The sequence below is a fragment of the Oncorhynchus mykiss genome, chromosome 14 (assembly GCF_057628025.1).
Source record: "Oncorhynchus mykiss isolate SJ-2025 chromosome 14, ASM5762802v1, whole genome shotgun sequence".
NCBI classification, from domain to species: Eukaryota; Metazoa; Chordata; class Actinopteri; order Salmoniformes; family Salmonidae; genus Oncorhynchus; species Oncorhynchus mykiss.
In genome coordinates, this window is record NC_143035.1 from 13,548,025 (window position 1) to 13,564,554 (window position 16,530).

A 16,530-nucleotide genomic window follows, 5' to 3' on the forward strand; every position below is an offset into this window, starting at 1 on the left:
GAATCCCTGAGCTGACAAGGTAAAAATCTGTCTTTCTGCCCCTGAACAAGGCAGTTAACCCATTGTTCCCTGGTAGGTTGTCATTGTAAATAAGAATTTGTTCTTAACTGACTTGCCTAGTTAAATGAAAGTTAAATAAATAAAAACATCTGATGATAGCTAGGTGAGACAACCACATATTAAATATACAGGAAACGAACATTCCATTTAGGCCAAACAATGAATATATATAATTTTGTACACACACATGAAGGTACCTATATATATATATTTTTCACCTTTATTTAACCAGGTAGGCATGATGAGAACAAGTTCTCATTTACAACTGCGACCTATAAGCAATCATTTCTGATGAAAAACAAAAAAATCATCAGGAAGTGGATCTTCCAGCAAAACAATAACCCCAATCGCTAATCAAAATCCACAAAGAAATGGTTAACCATAAAATCAACATTTTGCAATGGCCATCTTAGTCTCCGGACTGGAACCCCATTGAAAACCTGTGGATGGAATTGAAAAGGCCAGTCCATGAGCGCAGATGAAGAATATCAAAGATCTGGAAAGATTCTGCATGGGGGAATGGTCTAAGATCCCTCCCAATGTGTTCTCCAATCTCATAATTTGTTGGGGTGTGTTGTTACCCTCGCAAGAATAGAGTGCTGAAGTAATACTTTTGACGCTTATCTTTTTTAGATTTTTCTCTGAGCAATTGTATTAGTATAAAATAATATAACTTTCTATTTGATTATGGACCCCACTGTATATCGGTACGAATCTGGTTGGACATTACAGGACATTAGCATTCTGCTGCGAGAGAGAGAGAGAGAGAGAGAGAGAGAGAGAGACAGAGAGAGACGGAGAGAGAGAGCGAGAGAGAGAGAGAAAGAGAGAGAGAGAGAGAGAGAGAGAATATTCACATCTTACTGATTCACTGGTCGCTGCAGTTTATCAACACTGTATTGAGAGCCAGAAAAACAGAAAGAGAGAGAGGTGTTAAGACAAACAGGACAGACAGAAGTGGACACTGACTTAATAGAGAGAGAGAGAAAGCAGGACACAGTGACCACAGCGAACTCAGAGGGCTATAGGTACCACACAAGGTAAGGGCTGCACCTCTCCTACCACTCAACTCACACGCTTTTATCAACATCAAAGATTCACTGCATGTGTACGTGGAAGTGCTGGTCTCTGTATGTCTTGGTCTCCATGTATGTGTGTTGAACTGTGAACTGTATTGATTGTTACTATTTCTGTTAACTCATATCTGAATGACTGCATTTACTTTGAGATTAAATAGGCCATTAGGGTCCTTGGGATCAGGGTAAGAATTCAATTTAATTTGAGTAGAGTCCCAACTATGCAAATCTGTTTGCTAGGGCTTTACTTGAGAATATAATATGAGTGTGTCTGTGTGTGTGAGTGTGTTTGTGTGTGTGTGTCTGTCTGTCTGTGTATGTGTGTATTTGCACACACGTATACATGTGTGTACTTATGCATGTTTGTGTGTGTATGTGTCTGTGTACCCATGGTTTCCAGAGCAGATGCAGCTGTCCTGGCTGTTGGACTGTGCCGATGTCACTAGCTCTATTTCTGGAACCTGTGTTGTTCTGCAGGTCAGATAAAGTGACTTGGAATCCTAGCGAAGGAAGGAGGGGGGCAGGGGGCACTCACTAACCACACACATGAGAGCACTGACAGAGAGATATAGACAGACAGAGACAGAGCGGTAAAAGAGAGAGAGAGAGAAAGAGAGCAAAAGAGAGGGAGAGAGAGAGCAAGAGAGATTTCTGCCTAGAACTTTGAGCTTTGAGGCTACACTGATTGATGGAATGGACGTTGAATGAACATAGATATTGAATGATCAGGAGCAATTCAATAAAGGAAAGGAAGAGTCTGATTTGACTTGATGTTTCAGAAGAAGTTGGACAAACAGACAAAGGAAGTCCATCAAACCATGGACGATGTATCACTCCACCAGGAGGATTCTGGGAACGATGCAACAGCCAACCAGATAGAGGACAACAACAACAATCAGGTGTGTGTGTTGATGAAGGAAACACACCCAAAAACAGATACAGACAACCCCAAGACAATATGCATACAGAGACAAACCTCAACCACCTAAAGACAAACAAATACACACTTTTTTCAAGAAAAAAAAACACATACAACATCAGCCATATAGCTTTACCATGAGGTGGCAGAGTTGTATTTGCGATGTGGTCCAATGTAGTATTTGGAGCGAAGATAGTGGGAGGGGTTGGTGGTGGTCATGGCTGGGCAACACCTGTTCCTGTGCCAAATTCTGGCACAGGAATGTTGCTGCCTTTCTCTCTCTCAACACACACACACACACTCTCTCTCACACACACACACTCTCACACACACACACTCTCACACACACACACACACACACACACACACACACTCACACACGTGTCCATCCTATTTTCACTGATGAGTCACTACCCTGAAACATGACCAGGAGTGACACCTGGGACAGTCCCTCAAGTGCACTGACCTAACATAAATCCAACATACTGTATTATCTGCAACGTTATATATCTTAAAAGTAGGTTGAATATTTGCATTACATAAAAACAACATAAACATGTAATATGTTTCAGTTGTGACTTATTAAAGTCATGGAACATTATGATAGACCTGTGTAATATTACAGCCATAAACAACTCTGTACAACTCTGTACATGTGTTCTGAGTGTACCAGTATAGACTTTACGTCCGTCCCCTCGCCCCGACCTGGGCGCGAACCAGGGACGCTCTGCACACAGGCAACAGTCACCCTCGAAGCATCGTTACCCATCGCTCCAAAAGCCGCGGCCCTTGCAGAGCAAGGGGAACCACCACTTCAAGGTCTCAGAGCGAGTGACGTCACCGACTGAAACGCCACTAGCGCGCACCACCGCTAACTAGCTAGCCATTTCGCATCGGCTACATGAGCACCAAAGTAACTATGGGGATTCCCTAGAGTGAAACAGACTCATTTCCTAGTTTAGTACTTAACTATGTATAATGTCACTTTACATAGTCTCTCCCCTCAACAACTGATATAAAATCAGGTCTCTGACAACAATTCTGTCCTATAACCCTAACCAAAACTACCTCAAGTGCTCAGAATTGCCCATTGTAATCTTATCTGGTTTGTCTCTCAGACAGAGAGAGAAGCTCCAGTCCAGGAGTGTGACCCCCCGAAGAGAGAGCACCTGGCGGAGGACACAGTGGAAGGTCATAGGGTCAAGTCAGGGGCTAATAGGGTGAAAACTCCAGAACAGGCAACAGGGGCTAGCATTGAAAACATAGAGGAGTCTCAGACTGTAACCGACGCCAATGAGGTTAATGGTGAAGAGGCTTGTAAGGGTGAGGAAGGGCCGTGTCATGGTGCAGACACCGGAGAAACAGAAGACCCCAAATTGGTGAAAGGAGAGGGGGAAAGTGAGATGGAGGAGCACAAGAATGGAAAGGGGCAAGAGGTGGTCAAGAATGGAGAGATTGAGAAAAAGAAAGAGGAGCTGAAAGAGGACAAAGAGAAGGGGGGAGAAAATAATGCCAAGAAAGAGGGGAAGGGGGGGAAAATAGAAAAGAGAAAAGGAGATGAAGAGAAGAGGAAAGACAGAAAAATAAAGGCAGGGAAGGGAGAGGCAGGGAAGGGAGAGGCAGGGAAGGGAGTGGCAGGGAAGGGAGAGGCAGGGAAGGGAGAGGCAGGGAAGGGAGAGGCAGGGAAGGGAGAGGCAGGGAAGGGAGAGGCAGGGAAGGGAGTGGCAGGGAAGGGAGTGGCAGGGAAGGGAGAGGCAGGGAAGGGAGAAGCAGGGAAGGGAGAGGCAGGGAAGGGAGAAGCAGGGAAGGGAGAGGCAGGGAAGGAAGAGGCAGGGAAGGGAGTGGCAGGGAAGGGAGAGGCAGGGAAGGGAGAGGCAGGGAAGGGAGTGGCAGGGAAGGGAGAGGCAGGGAAGGGAGAGGCAGGGAAGGGAGTGGCAGGGAAAGGAGTGGCAGGGAAGGGAGTGGCAGGGAAGGGAGAGGCAGGGAAGGGAGAAGCAGGGAAGGGAGAGGCAGGGAAGGGAGAGGCAGGGAAGGGAGTGGCAGGGAAGGGAGAGGCAGGGAAGGGAGAAGCAGGGAAGGGAGAGGCAGGGAAGGGAGAGGCAGGGAAGGGAGTGGCAGGGAAGGGAGTGGCAGGGAAGGGAGAGGCAGGGAAGGGAGTGGCAGGGAAGGGAGAGGCAGGGAAGGGAGAAGCAGGGAAGGGAGAGGCAGGGAAGGGAGAGGCAGGGAAGGGAGTGGCAGGGAAGGGAGAGGCAGGGAAGGGAGTGGCAGGGAAAGGAGATGGAGAGGCAGTGAAGGGAGAGGCAGGGAAGGAAGAGGCAGGGAAGGGAGTGGCAGGGAAGGGAGAGGCAGGGAAGGGAGTGGCAGGGAAGGGAGAGGCAGGGAAGGGAGAAGCAGGGAAGGGAGAGGCAGGGAAGGGAGAGGCAGGGAAGGGAGTGGCAGGGAAGGGAGAGGCAGGGAAGGGAGTGGCAGGGAAAGGAGATGGAGAGGCAGTGAAGGGAGAGGAAGGGAAGGGAGAGGGAGGGGAGGCACCAGAGAACAAGAGCAAACCAGTAAAAGAAAAGGAAGGGGCGGGAGGAGGAAAGGTTAAAGAGAAAAGCAAGGAGGTGGAGAAGCAAGGGAAGACCAAAAGAAAGAGTGTCTTGAATCCCACCGCCTCTACCCCATCCTCTGCAGCCCCCTCTGTGATCCGACCCCGGAACTCTGCCCGCTCTGCCCGGATGTCCAGAAAAAATGACATCATAGCAAAGTTCCAGCAAAATGCACCTGAGTAAGTTATGACATGTATAATGTGTTCCAATGTGTATAATTAAATATATAATCTGTATTAATATAACAACATTCTAATGGGGAGAGTTGTATTTGTCTTTTGACTTATTTTAAGGACACCGGTTGTCCGCAACTTCAAACTTCAGAGATCATCTATGGCTGTGGCAAGTGGGGCATCAATCAAACAGAAAGTGCTTTCATGGTGTGCCAACAAAACACGCAACTATGAGGTGAGGGGATGGTCATGGTCATGCACAAGAGACATAAGAAGTGACATCTGGGGAACCATAACCCTGCTTGCCACCCTCTCTTTCCCAGGGCGTTTCCATAGAGAACTTCTCATCTTCATGGTGTGATGGGCTGGCGTTCTGTGCACTCATCCATCGCTTCTTCCCAGATGCTTTTGACTTCTCAGCCCTGAAGGCATCTGAGAAAGAGAAGAACTTCACCCTGGCCTTCAACACAGCAGAGTACGAAGCTGTATGTGTGTGTTTGTGTCTGAGTGTGTGTGTTGTAAAGTAATCATCCTCTCTCTCTCTGTCTCTCTCTCTCTCTCTTTCTCTCTCTCTCTCTCTCTCTCTCTCTCTCTCTCTCAGGACCATGGCTGACTGCTACCCCCTGTTGGAGGTTGGTGATATGCTCCTGATGGGGAACAGACCAGATCCTATGTGTGTGTTCACCTATGTCCAGGCTCTTTGTCACCACCTCTCCAAAATAGAGAAGGAGAAGAAGGACAAGGAAGAAATGGAGAAGAAGGACACAGCAGAGGAAAAGAAGAGTGAAAAGATGACCGACGGAGAGGTAGAAACCACTACAGAGAAGAAAGAGGAGGAGAGTGTGGGAGGGGAGAACAAAGGAAAAGATGGGAAAGAGAAAGAAAGCGAGGAGAGCTCAGCGGTGGAGGGAGAGAAAGAGAGAGAGGAAAGAGAAGTTGTAGTGTTAGTTGAAGGGCAGGCTTAAGCTAACGCTAAAGGTACATTGAAAAGACCAAAGGAGAGAGATTCAGAGAGATTAAGAAAGACTTAAGCTACATCATGAAGTAGAGTCTTACAGTGTTCAACGCGATTGTGTGTGTAGCGTATATGAGCATCATTTCTTAAAGAGTGACACATTACCACTGTGTATTCAAAAGCTGGCTTTGTGAAGGTTTGGAATTATGCTCAGATTCCAACAATGTGTGTCAATTGTAACCTGTTGTGATATTTTAAACATGATTTAACATGCTGTGTTTTGGAACTTTGCGCAGAGGAACATTAAACGTCAGTGTGTATTATAATGTATTCTTTTGATTTATTCTTCAGAGAGACCACCCATGTATACTACCGTTCAAAAGTTTGGGGTCACTTAGAAATGTCCTTGTTTTTGAAAGGAAAGCACATTTTCTGTCCGTTAAAATAACATCAAATTGATCAGAAATACAGTGTGGACATTGTTAACGTTGTAAATGACTATTGTAGCTGGAAACGGCAGATTTTTATGGAATATCTACATAGGCGTACAGAGGCCCATTATCAGCAACCATCCCTCCTGTGTTCCAATGGCACGTTGTTTTAGCTAATCCAAGTTTATAATTTTAAAAAGCTAATTGATCATTAGAAAACCCTTTTGCAATTATGTTAGCACAGCTGAAAACTGTTGTTTTTATTAAATAAGCAATTAAACTGGCCTTCTTTAGACTAGTTGAGTATCTGGAGCATTAGCATTTGTGGGTTCGATTACAGGCTCAAAATGGCCAGTAACAAAGACCTTTCTTCTGAAACTTGTCAGTCTATTCTTGTTCGGAGAAATGAAGACCATTCCATGCGAGAAATTGCCAAGAAACTGAAGATCTGTTACAATGCTGTGTACTACTCCCTTCACAGAACAACGCAAACTGGCTCTAACCAGAATAGAAAGAGGAGTGGGAAGCCCTGGTGCACAACTGAGCAAGAGGACAAGTAGATTAGAGTGTGTAGTTTGAGAAACAGATGCCTCACAAGTCCTCAACTGGCAGCTTCATTAAATAGTACCCCCAAAACACCAGTGTCAATGTCAACAGTGAAGAGGCAACTCTGGGATGCTGGCCTTCTAGGCAGAGTTCCTCTGTCCAGTGTCTATGTTCTTTTGCCCATCTTAATCTTTTCTTTGAATTGGCTAGTTTGAGATATGGCTTTTTCTTTGCAACTCTTTGCAAGCTATGGATCTTTTCATTGAGATCACACTAAATAGCCAATAGGCACACTTGATATTGCGCGCCCAGCAGAGAATCAGAGATGAGGGGCGGCATCGGGCACACATCGATATATAGCCTAATAAGTAACTTACATAAAACACTAAGAAATATAGAAATTCAATCAATTATAAATTATGTGAATTTTATTGTGTAGTTTCTGTGTCTTTATGTTTTATGTACCGTATTTTTAAGCACATGACCAAATTCATTTCCCCCTGGTGGGATAATAAAGTTGATCTGAATCTGAATCTACTCCGCTGGACTAGATAACATTTTTTTTTTTAACTCTCCTTGACTGAAATTGAACAAGCATGACCTTCCCCCATTTTCCTCCAGGTAGCAATCCTGTACAGTTCGATCCTTCCCTAATATGATGACAACGATGTAGACTGTGTAGAGGTTAGCAGTTATGGTATGGCTTGGATATTTTTTTTAGAAAGGGTCACAGACAGTTGTTGTGTTGTGCACTGAAGTCCACAAGCAAAGTGAAAAGGTGAGAGGGGGAGAGCACGTAAATGCGAGAAGGATGCGAGAAGGAATCGATTCTGCTGCAAACATTTCTTAAACAGAAGCAAATGTAATGACATGTGGATGGACCTACCTCAATTTGTCCAATAGAAACTCTCATTCCTTTTTGAAACTGTGTGGACAAATGATTACACCCCAGATAAGCTAGGTGCAGGCAAGACTCTGCAAGGCTCCAATTTGTCTCTCGACCTGTAGGCTTTGTAGGCTAGGTTGTAGCAACCTCATGATGCATATAGAGTAACTTCGATTATCATGTAATTGCCTAAACCTATCGATGTTACATTGAGATGGGTGAATGGAATATGAATGACAGTCATCTAATATGCTAGGGTGGGAAAACGTTGGCTCAAGCTCCCGTTTGGTGTCTCCGTGGTGCCCGGGGTTGACCAACGGAAGCAGCACGAGGGGATCAAGGGGATTGAACCCATCGTTGATGATATCCTGATTGTAGGCTGCGGTGACACTGACTAAGAACCAGAACACGACCACGATGTGAAGCTCCTGGCACCCCAGTCATATTGGAGGTGAAGTATGCTCCCGCCAAGCACGCAAAACATTATACTGGCCAAACATGCAGGCAGAAATGAAAGACTTCGTCAGCAGCTGTACCACATGCGACGAGCATGCGCATGAACAGCAAAATGAAACCATGATGTTGCAAGAATTACCCACAAGGCCCTAGCAGATCGTCAGCATGGTTATTCAGTCACAGACAAAAGGACTATCTTCTCATCGTTGATCACTACTCTGACTTTTGGGAGATTGAACTGCTCCCTGACTTGTCTGCAGAGACAGTCATAAAGCGCTGCAAGGCACAGTTCGCAAGGCAAGGTCAGCCTGGCTAGGACATCACGGACAATGGCACACAACTCATTGCACAGTTCAAGCGTTTCGCCTCAGAATGGGAGTTTGACCACATGACCTCCTTTCCAAAGCTCCCATTGGCAAATGGCAAGGCAGAGTCAGCTGTCAAGGTTGTAAAAAAAACTGTTACGCAAGGCCTTGCTTAACGGACACGGCCCCTGGAAAGCCATCTTACAGTGGAGGAAAACATGGACAGCAGTGCAACGCCTTCTGTCTAGGAGCAGTCCGGTCGAGACGTCTTCGACCGGACTGCTTGAGACCTAACAGAGCTGGAGGTGGGTGAGACAATAAGGACGAAACCCACTGCCGGGCGACCACACTGGATTTTGGTGAAATCTACAGAAAGTCACACCATGTTCTTACCTGGTGGATGTCGGTGGCTCTCTCTATCGCTGCAACCGGATGGATCTGTAAGTAGCAGAGCAGATACCTAACCAGAACAACACGCCATACACTCACTCGGAAGAGCCGGATCACAGTCCAGGCCTAAGGGCAAGGGGCGCAAATACTGAAAATGAGACTTGAGCAGGAGTGAAGCCACTGTCTATAAGACTGAAGACCCACATCATACAGAGAGTCCTATTGTTTTTGAAATCATATTTTGGCACAGAAAATGTAAAAAAAATATGTAAAAACGTTCAGCACATCAGAATTTCTCATACTGTTACACAAAATCAAGATAAACCTTTACCATCATAGTAGACACTGAACGTCTATAAGGGTCTTTCTATAAATAATTGAGCCAATGCTTGACATTGGGGTCAAAATTCCAAAATGCTTTGAAAGCAAAATAAAACATATTTTTATGCAGTTCCACATGTGTACTAGACTAGAGGAATGAAAGGGAATATATGCAAATTGGCCCATAACTCCGCCTATACAACAACATAGGCTTAGGAATATACATCCTTTAAGCAGGGTTCATAAAGACATTGGCAAGTCTAATTCAAAGACTTTCAGGGACTATTTCAAGCACTTCATTGTCATTTTGAAGGAACACAATATAATACCATTGTATAATTTCTATAATTGTACATATAAGGACCTACTATAGAACCACTCTCCACCCAAAAAGTGTAAAAGAAAAAGTGGGCCATTATCATTTTAAGAATAATGCATTTTTTTAGGCCATGATATAAAAATTATTATTACATTCTAAAATATGTGAGAATAATGTGATAATAATAAGCCAAGTGAAGCCAACATTAAATGGATACTTATGTAAATAAGGTATTTTACATTATTTTAAATACGTTTGCAAACATTTCTAAAAACCTGTTTTCGCTTTGTCATTATGGGGTAATGTGTGTAGATTTGCTGAGGATTATTTTTTATTTAACCCATTTTAGAATAAGGCTAGAACGTAACAAATTGTGGAAAAAGTCAAGTGGTCTGAATACGTTCCAAAGGCACTGTAGTATATGTTTGTGTGTCAGATATTCCCTACGCTACCATCCACGACTGTCGGTGAGCAGACAAGAGGTGAGGTCTTTGCCAGAGCCCATGGACATTATTAAATGCATCTAAGAAGCAGAAAATAAGCAGCAAATAATGTCAGTTTACATACATTATGTTTCACAATTGGGTTCTCAAATGTATCAAAGTAATGAAGTGGGTTACCTTCTGTTTTTGTACCAATGATGAGCCTGTGAAAGCTGTTGCCACTGACAGGTGAAGGTTGCTGGCCGCATACTCGCCAATATGTGGCTGACTAATCCATTCATAGGAATGCTCACAGTGAGGGCATGTCTGCACGAAGCTGATGACGGCCCCCTTCCTGGTCTTCTCTATGCTGCATGTTCGGCTGCAAACGGGACATCTCTTGAACAACTGCAGCAGGCAATCTTATGAAGTGGTGTTGACTGGGAGGGCCTGTGACGGGGTGATATAATAGACAGCCAAGTGGTAAATTGCATTTTCTTCTAAAGAAAGGACCAAGCTTTTTGCTAACGCACTTCACAACCAAAATACATCTACTAGCTGTATCTGGTTGGCTGAGGAATTAGCCTACTATTTTATCAAGCCGGGTATATTTTTATAAAACTTTTCACATTTCACAGAACACAATGTGCCTGTTGTTGTTGATGAAGCCATCTGTGTCATCAGGGCCTTAACTAGAGTCACTATCAGAGACCTCATGTTCTTTTTATAAGAATTGATCTTGACTCTGGCAACAATAGAGATGTCACAAGGGTACTTGTGTTGCATGGCACACTTTTATTCTGAGGTCTTGTCTGACAAGCTGTGAAAATATTGAACAGTGAATGAAATTATTTTTGGAGGTTGCTAAACCATTGCAATCACATTGCTGGACATGTTATGATACCCACCTTTGCTCCTTCTGGTAGGTCCCGGCATCCGTTCAACACCAGAGCATCAGTCTGGCACCTGACTGTGCAGTTTGTTTAACAGAAAAACAGGGTCAATGATTGTCATCATCCCTCAATTATAAACATACTGTAGCTCGAGAAATAACATAATCTCGTTTGTAAACTAATTCTATGCTTTACAGACTGACTGCCTCCAGATTTGATTAGATTCAGGATTACACTATGCAACTAACTGTGACGTGTTTTGATATGGCCCTGGGTTGGTTTGAGTTTGTTGCTGCTAGTTAGTACACTGTTTTAGTCAGACATGAGTTAGCATGTACCACCATACTGTTACTAGCAAAGTTGGTCAAAAATAGATATGGTTACTTCCTCAGATCTCTAGTAACACATTATACTCAATATTATGTTACTTTATCTCTAGTAGCCCATTATACATTTGTGTTACATCACAAATTCCTCCTCTACATCAGTGTTCTATTCATACAGGGGTTTGAAGATTCACTCTGGTGTTCTATTGAAAATAATATTCAGGAATAGTAATTTCTCCTTTCATATCTCCACATATCAAATGTATTTATATAGCCCTTCTTACATCAGCTGATATCTCAAAGTGATGTACAGAAACCCAGCCTAAAACCCCAAACAGCAAGCAATGCAGGTGTAGAAGTACGGTGGCTGTGCCGGGTGGAGATTATAACAGAACATGGCCAAGATGTTCAAATGTTCATAAATGACCAGCATGGTCAAATAATAATAATCACAGTAGTTGTCAAGGGTGCAACAGGTCAGCACCTCAGGAGTAAATGTCAGTTGGCTTTTCATAGCCGATAATTGAGAGTATCTCTACCGCTCCTGCTGTCTCTAGAGAGTTGAAAACAGCAGGTCTGGGACAGGTAGCACGTCCGGTGAACATGTCAGGGTTCCATACCGCAGGCAGATGGACTGGGGACAGCAAGGAGTCATCACGCCAGGTAGTCATGAGGCATGGTCCTAGGGCTCAGAATTAGAGAGAGCATACTTAAATTCACACAGGACACCGGATAAGACAGGAGAAATACTCCAGATATAACAGACTGACCGTAGCCCCCCGACACATAAACTACTGCAGCATAAATACTGGAGGCTGATTCAGAACAACTGAGCTTTGGAGGAATATGCAGATTTAAAGAGGAGTCTGTAATTTGCTTTCTAATGATCATGATCTTTTCCTCAAAGAAGTTCATGAATTTATCACTGCTGAAGTGAAAGCCATCCTCTCTTGGGGAATGCTGCTTTTTAGTTAGCTTTGCGACAATATCAAAAATAAACTTTGGATTGTTCTTATTTTCCTCAATTAAGTTGGAAAAATAGGATGATCGAGCAGCAGTGAAGGCTCTTCGATACTGCACGGTACAGTCTTTCCAAGCTAGTTGGAAGACTTCCAGTTTGGTGTGGCGCCATTTCCGTTCCAATTTTTTGGAAGCTGGCTTCAGAGCTCGGGTATTTTCTTTAGACCAGGGAGCTAGTTTCTTATGACAAATGTTTTTAGTTGTTAGGGGTGCGACTGCATCTAGGGTATTGCGCAAGGTTAAATTGAGTTCCTCAGTAAGGTGGTTATGTACCGTTCTGAGTGTAGTGGGTGAGAAGTCAGGCGCAGGAAGCAGAGAGTTCAGGGTAGTGCTACTTTAATGCACAAAACGGCGAACATAAGCCAACCCCACGAAAACACAGGGCGTGTAACAAAACAAACGCCCCAAACTAGGGGACTTAAACTGTCCAGCAAAACCCACAAAATGGGAAAACACGTAACCCACAGACGTGCACACAAGTTACACAAAACAGAAGGTCACAATAATTAATCCCGCACAAAGAACCAGGCGGGCCGGCTGACTAATAATGCCTCACTAATTATACCCAACTCAAAACAGGTGTACTCAATAAACACATAAGGAGGGGGAGGAAAGAATCAGTGGCAGCTAGTAGGCCGGCGACGACGACCGCCGAGCGCCACCCGAACGGGAAGGGGAGCCACCTTCGGTCGGAGTCGTGACAGGTTAACTGATTTTTGTCCTCTGGCGTCCTTGGGTAGGCAGAAGGAGTCAGGAAGGACATCAAGGAATCTTTGGGTTGTCTGAGAATTTATAGCATGACTTTTGATGATCCTTGGTTGGGGTCTGAGCAGATTATTTGTTGAGATTGCAAACGTAATAAAATGGTGGTCCGATAGTCCAGGATTATGAGGAAAAACATTAAGATCCACAACATTTATTCCATGGGACAAAACTAGGTCCTGAGTATGACTGTGGCAGTGAGTAGGTCCGGAGACACGTTGGACAAAACCCACTGAGTCGATGATGGCTCCGAAAGCCTTTTGGAGTGGGTCTGTGGACTTTTCCATATGAATATTAAAGTCACCAAAAATGTGAATATTATCTGCCATGACTACAAGGTCCGATAGGAATTCAGGGAACTCAGTGAGGAACGCTGTATGTGGCCCAGGAGGCCTATAAACAGTAGCTATAAAAAGTGATTGAGTAGGCTGCATAGATTTCATGACTAGAAGCTCAAAAGATGAAAACGTCATTTTTTTTTTGTAAATTTAAATTTGCTATCGTAAATGTTAACAACACCTCCGCCTTTATGGGATGCGCGGGGGATATGGTCACTAGTGTAACCAGGAGGAGAGTCCTCATTTAACACAGTAAATTCATCAGGCTTAAACCATGTTTCAGTCAGGCCAATCACATCAAGATTATGATCAGTGATTAGTTAATTAATTATGATTAGTTAATTGACTATAACTGCTTTGGAAGTGAGGGATCTAATGTTAAGTAGCCCTATTTTGAGATGTGAGGTATCACAATCTCTTTCAATAATTGCAGGAATGGAGGAGGTCTTTTTCCAGTGAGATTGCTAAGGCGCCATGTTTAGTTTTGCCCAACCTAGGTCGAGGCACAGACACAGTCTCAATGGGGATAGCTGAGCTGACTACACTGACTGTGCTATTAGCAGACTCCACTAAGCTGGCAGGCTGGCTAACAGCATGCTGCCTGGCCTGCACCCTATTTAATTGTGGAGCTAGGGGAGTTAGAGCCCTGTCTATGTTCGTAGATAAGATGAGAGCACCCCTCCAGCTAGGACGGAATCTGTCACTCCTCAACAGGCCAGGCTTGGTCCTGTTTGTGGGTGAGTCCCAGAAAGAGGGACAATTATCTACAAATTCTATCTTTTGGGATGGGCAGAAAACAGTTTTCAACCAGCGATTGAGTTGTGAGACTGCTGTAGAGCTCATCACTCCCCCTAACTGGGAGGGGACCAGAGACAATTACTCGATGGCGACACATCCTTATAGCTGATTTACACGGCGAAGCTATGTTGCTCTTGGTGACCTCTGACTGTTTAATCCTAACATCGTTGGTGCCGACATGGATAACATTATCCATATACTCTCTACACTTGCCAGTTTTAGCTTTAGCCAGCACCATCTTCAGATTAGCCTTAACGTTGGTAGCCCTGCCTCTTAGTAAACAGTGTATGATCGCTGGATGATTCGTTTTAAGTCTAATACTATGGGTAATGGAGTCGCCAATGACTCTGGTTTTCAATTTGTCAGCGCTAATGGTGGGAGGCTTCGGCGTCTCAGACCCCGTAACGGGAGGAGTAGAGACCAGAGAAGACTCGGCCTCTGACTCCAACTCGCTGCTTAATGGGGAGAACCGGTTGAAAGTTTCTGTCGGCTGAATGAGCGACACCGGTTGAGCATTCCTACAGCATTTCCCTTCAGAAGCCATGAGAAAGTTGTCCGGCTGCGGGGTCCATGTGAGGGGATTTATACTACTATCTGTACTTACTGGTGTCACAGACGTTGTTTCATCCTTTCCTACACTGAAGTTACCCTTGCCTAACGATTGCATCTGAAGCTGGGCTTGCAGCACAGCTATCCTTGCTGTCAGGCGATCGTTCTCCTGTATATTATGAGTACAGCGACTGCAATTAGAAGGCATCATGTTAATGTTACTACTTAGCTTCGGCTGGTGGAGGTCCTGACGAACCACGTCCAGATAAAGCGTCCGGAGTGAAAAAGTTGAATGAAAAAGAAAAAAAAAGTTGAGTGAGGGAAAAACTAAAAATATAAACGAAAATTAAAAAGTAAAAACCGTAAAGTTGTTAGGTAGCAAAGTAAGGTTAGCAACAAAACGCACAGCAGCACGTAAACAAGTCTGCAATATAACAACGTTATACCATCAAACTCTACTGATGAGTCATGCTATCCTCATGTAATCTAAGGTCATGTTACCCTTGTTACTAATGAGACGTGTAATCATGTTATCTCCAATGAGACATGTTATCATGTTATCATGTATTCAAAAATACCTTGTGTTATTTGTAGGGGCTGCAGACCACATAGACGTTTCTTATAAATGCCTACAGTCTCACGCCCGGATCTGTTTCACCTGTCCTTGTGATTGTCTCCACCCCCTCCAGGTGTCGCTTATTTTCCCCGGTGTATTTATCCCTGTGTTTTCTGTCTCTCTGTGCCAGTTCATCTTGTCAAGTCAACCAGCATGTTTTTCCCGTGCTCCTGCTTTTTCTTATCTTTCTTTTGCTAGTCCTCCCGGGTTATGACCCTTGCCTGCCCGGACTCTGACCTTGTTATGATCTTCTTGCCTGTCCACGACCATTCTCTTGTCTGCCCCTTGGATACTAATAAATATCAGAGACTCGAACCATCTGCCTCCTTTGTCTGCATCTGGGTCTCGCCCTGTGCCCTTATATAAAGACAGCTGTCAGCGGGGCTTTCCATGTTACAGTTACTTCCTCGCTCTAGTCTTCTCATAAAACTAGTGAATATCCTTCTCCCTATAAGACTGTGGGTACCTTTTAATGCGTTGCTCACCTGAATTACATTAATTGACTTACTGGAATTCAGAAGACATGTCCCTCAGAAGTTTGCGGATCTGGTATCTTCCCCCGGGCAGCTCTCAGTAAAAGTCTGGTCTGGGCGGGTCCACGTCGTCTTTGGTCAGACGGGAAATTCCTTTATTCTTTCCCACTAGGGAATGCGGCACCGATGTCTCCCTCGCAGACCTTCCCTGGGATGCTCCACAGGTGGAATCACTGATCCAGTTCATGACAACAAATTGTTGTGGAAATTCTTACACAGGACACTCAAAGTCAATATTAAATGAATCACTCTTTATTGTCAGCAAGCTGGAGAGGTCACAGTCAAACTTAGATGCATAAACTACCGGTCTGAAGTCTCTCACGGGGCAGTCCCATTAGTTCTCTTATATACTGCACAAAAGTCATATTTGCATGATTTAGCTTAATCAAAATGAATTAATCATTAACGTTTGCTTCATTCATGTGACCGACCAATACTGGGTCATGCATGTGACAGACCAATACCTCACGAGGCTTCTTCTCTCTAAGCTGAGACCTTGAAACTGAGATATTTTGTTCTCAAAATAAGGGTCTAGGCGTACTGCCAAATTGCAGATACTGATAGTGAGGGTTCTTTCAATCAGTCACCTGAAGAAAAAAAATCTGTCACCTGAAAAGCACAAACATAGAACACAGAAATGTATAAATAGAAAAGCACCAACATAAAATGTTCCATCACACTAACAAAGTTAATCAAAAATAGCTAGCAATGCTAATGTTAGCTTGCTAAAATATGGTGGTCCCCTCAATCTTAGTTAGCTGGCTAAAGTTATACTGCATCTGAAGTCAATCTGGCAAAATCATAATCATGACAAACGGTTTTCCTACTAATTATTCGCCTTCTTTTTT

The 16,530-nt window shown here is 44.1% G+C and overlaps 1 protein-coding gene and 1 pseudogene across 2 annotated transcripts; one reads left to right on the plus strand and one right to left on the minus strand.

Moving 5' to 3' along the window:
* The first annotated feature begins 1,702 nt into the window (after positions 1–1,702).
* smtnl1 (smoothelin-like 1) lies at positions 1,703–6,094 on the plus strand. The gene is made up of 6 exons (XM_090198055.1): positions 1,703–2,035; positions 3,174–3,734; positions 4,572–4,822; positions 4,937–5,051; positions 5,140–5,291; positions 5,418–6,094. The coding sequence occupies exons 1-6, from the start codon at positions 1,907–1,909 to the stop codon at positions 5,779–5,781; spliced, it is 1,572 nt and encodes a 523-aa protein (XP_090054181.1). The 5' UTR covers positions 1,703–1,906; the 3' UTR covers positions 5,782–6,094.
* Positions 6,095–11,407: 5,313 nt separating this feature from the next.
* On the minus strand, positions 11,408–14,864 carry LOC149978292 (uncharacterized; annotated as a pseudogene). Its single transcript, XR_016486180.1, has one exon. The product of XR_016486180.1 is annotated as an uncharacterized LOC149978292 (transcript).
* Between the last annotated feature and the right edge of the window lie 1,666 nt (positions 14,865–16,530).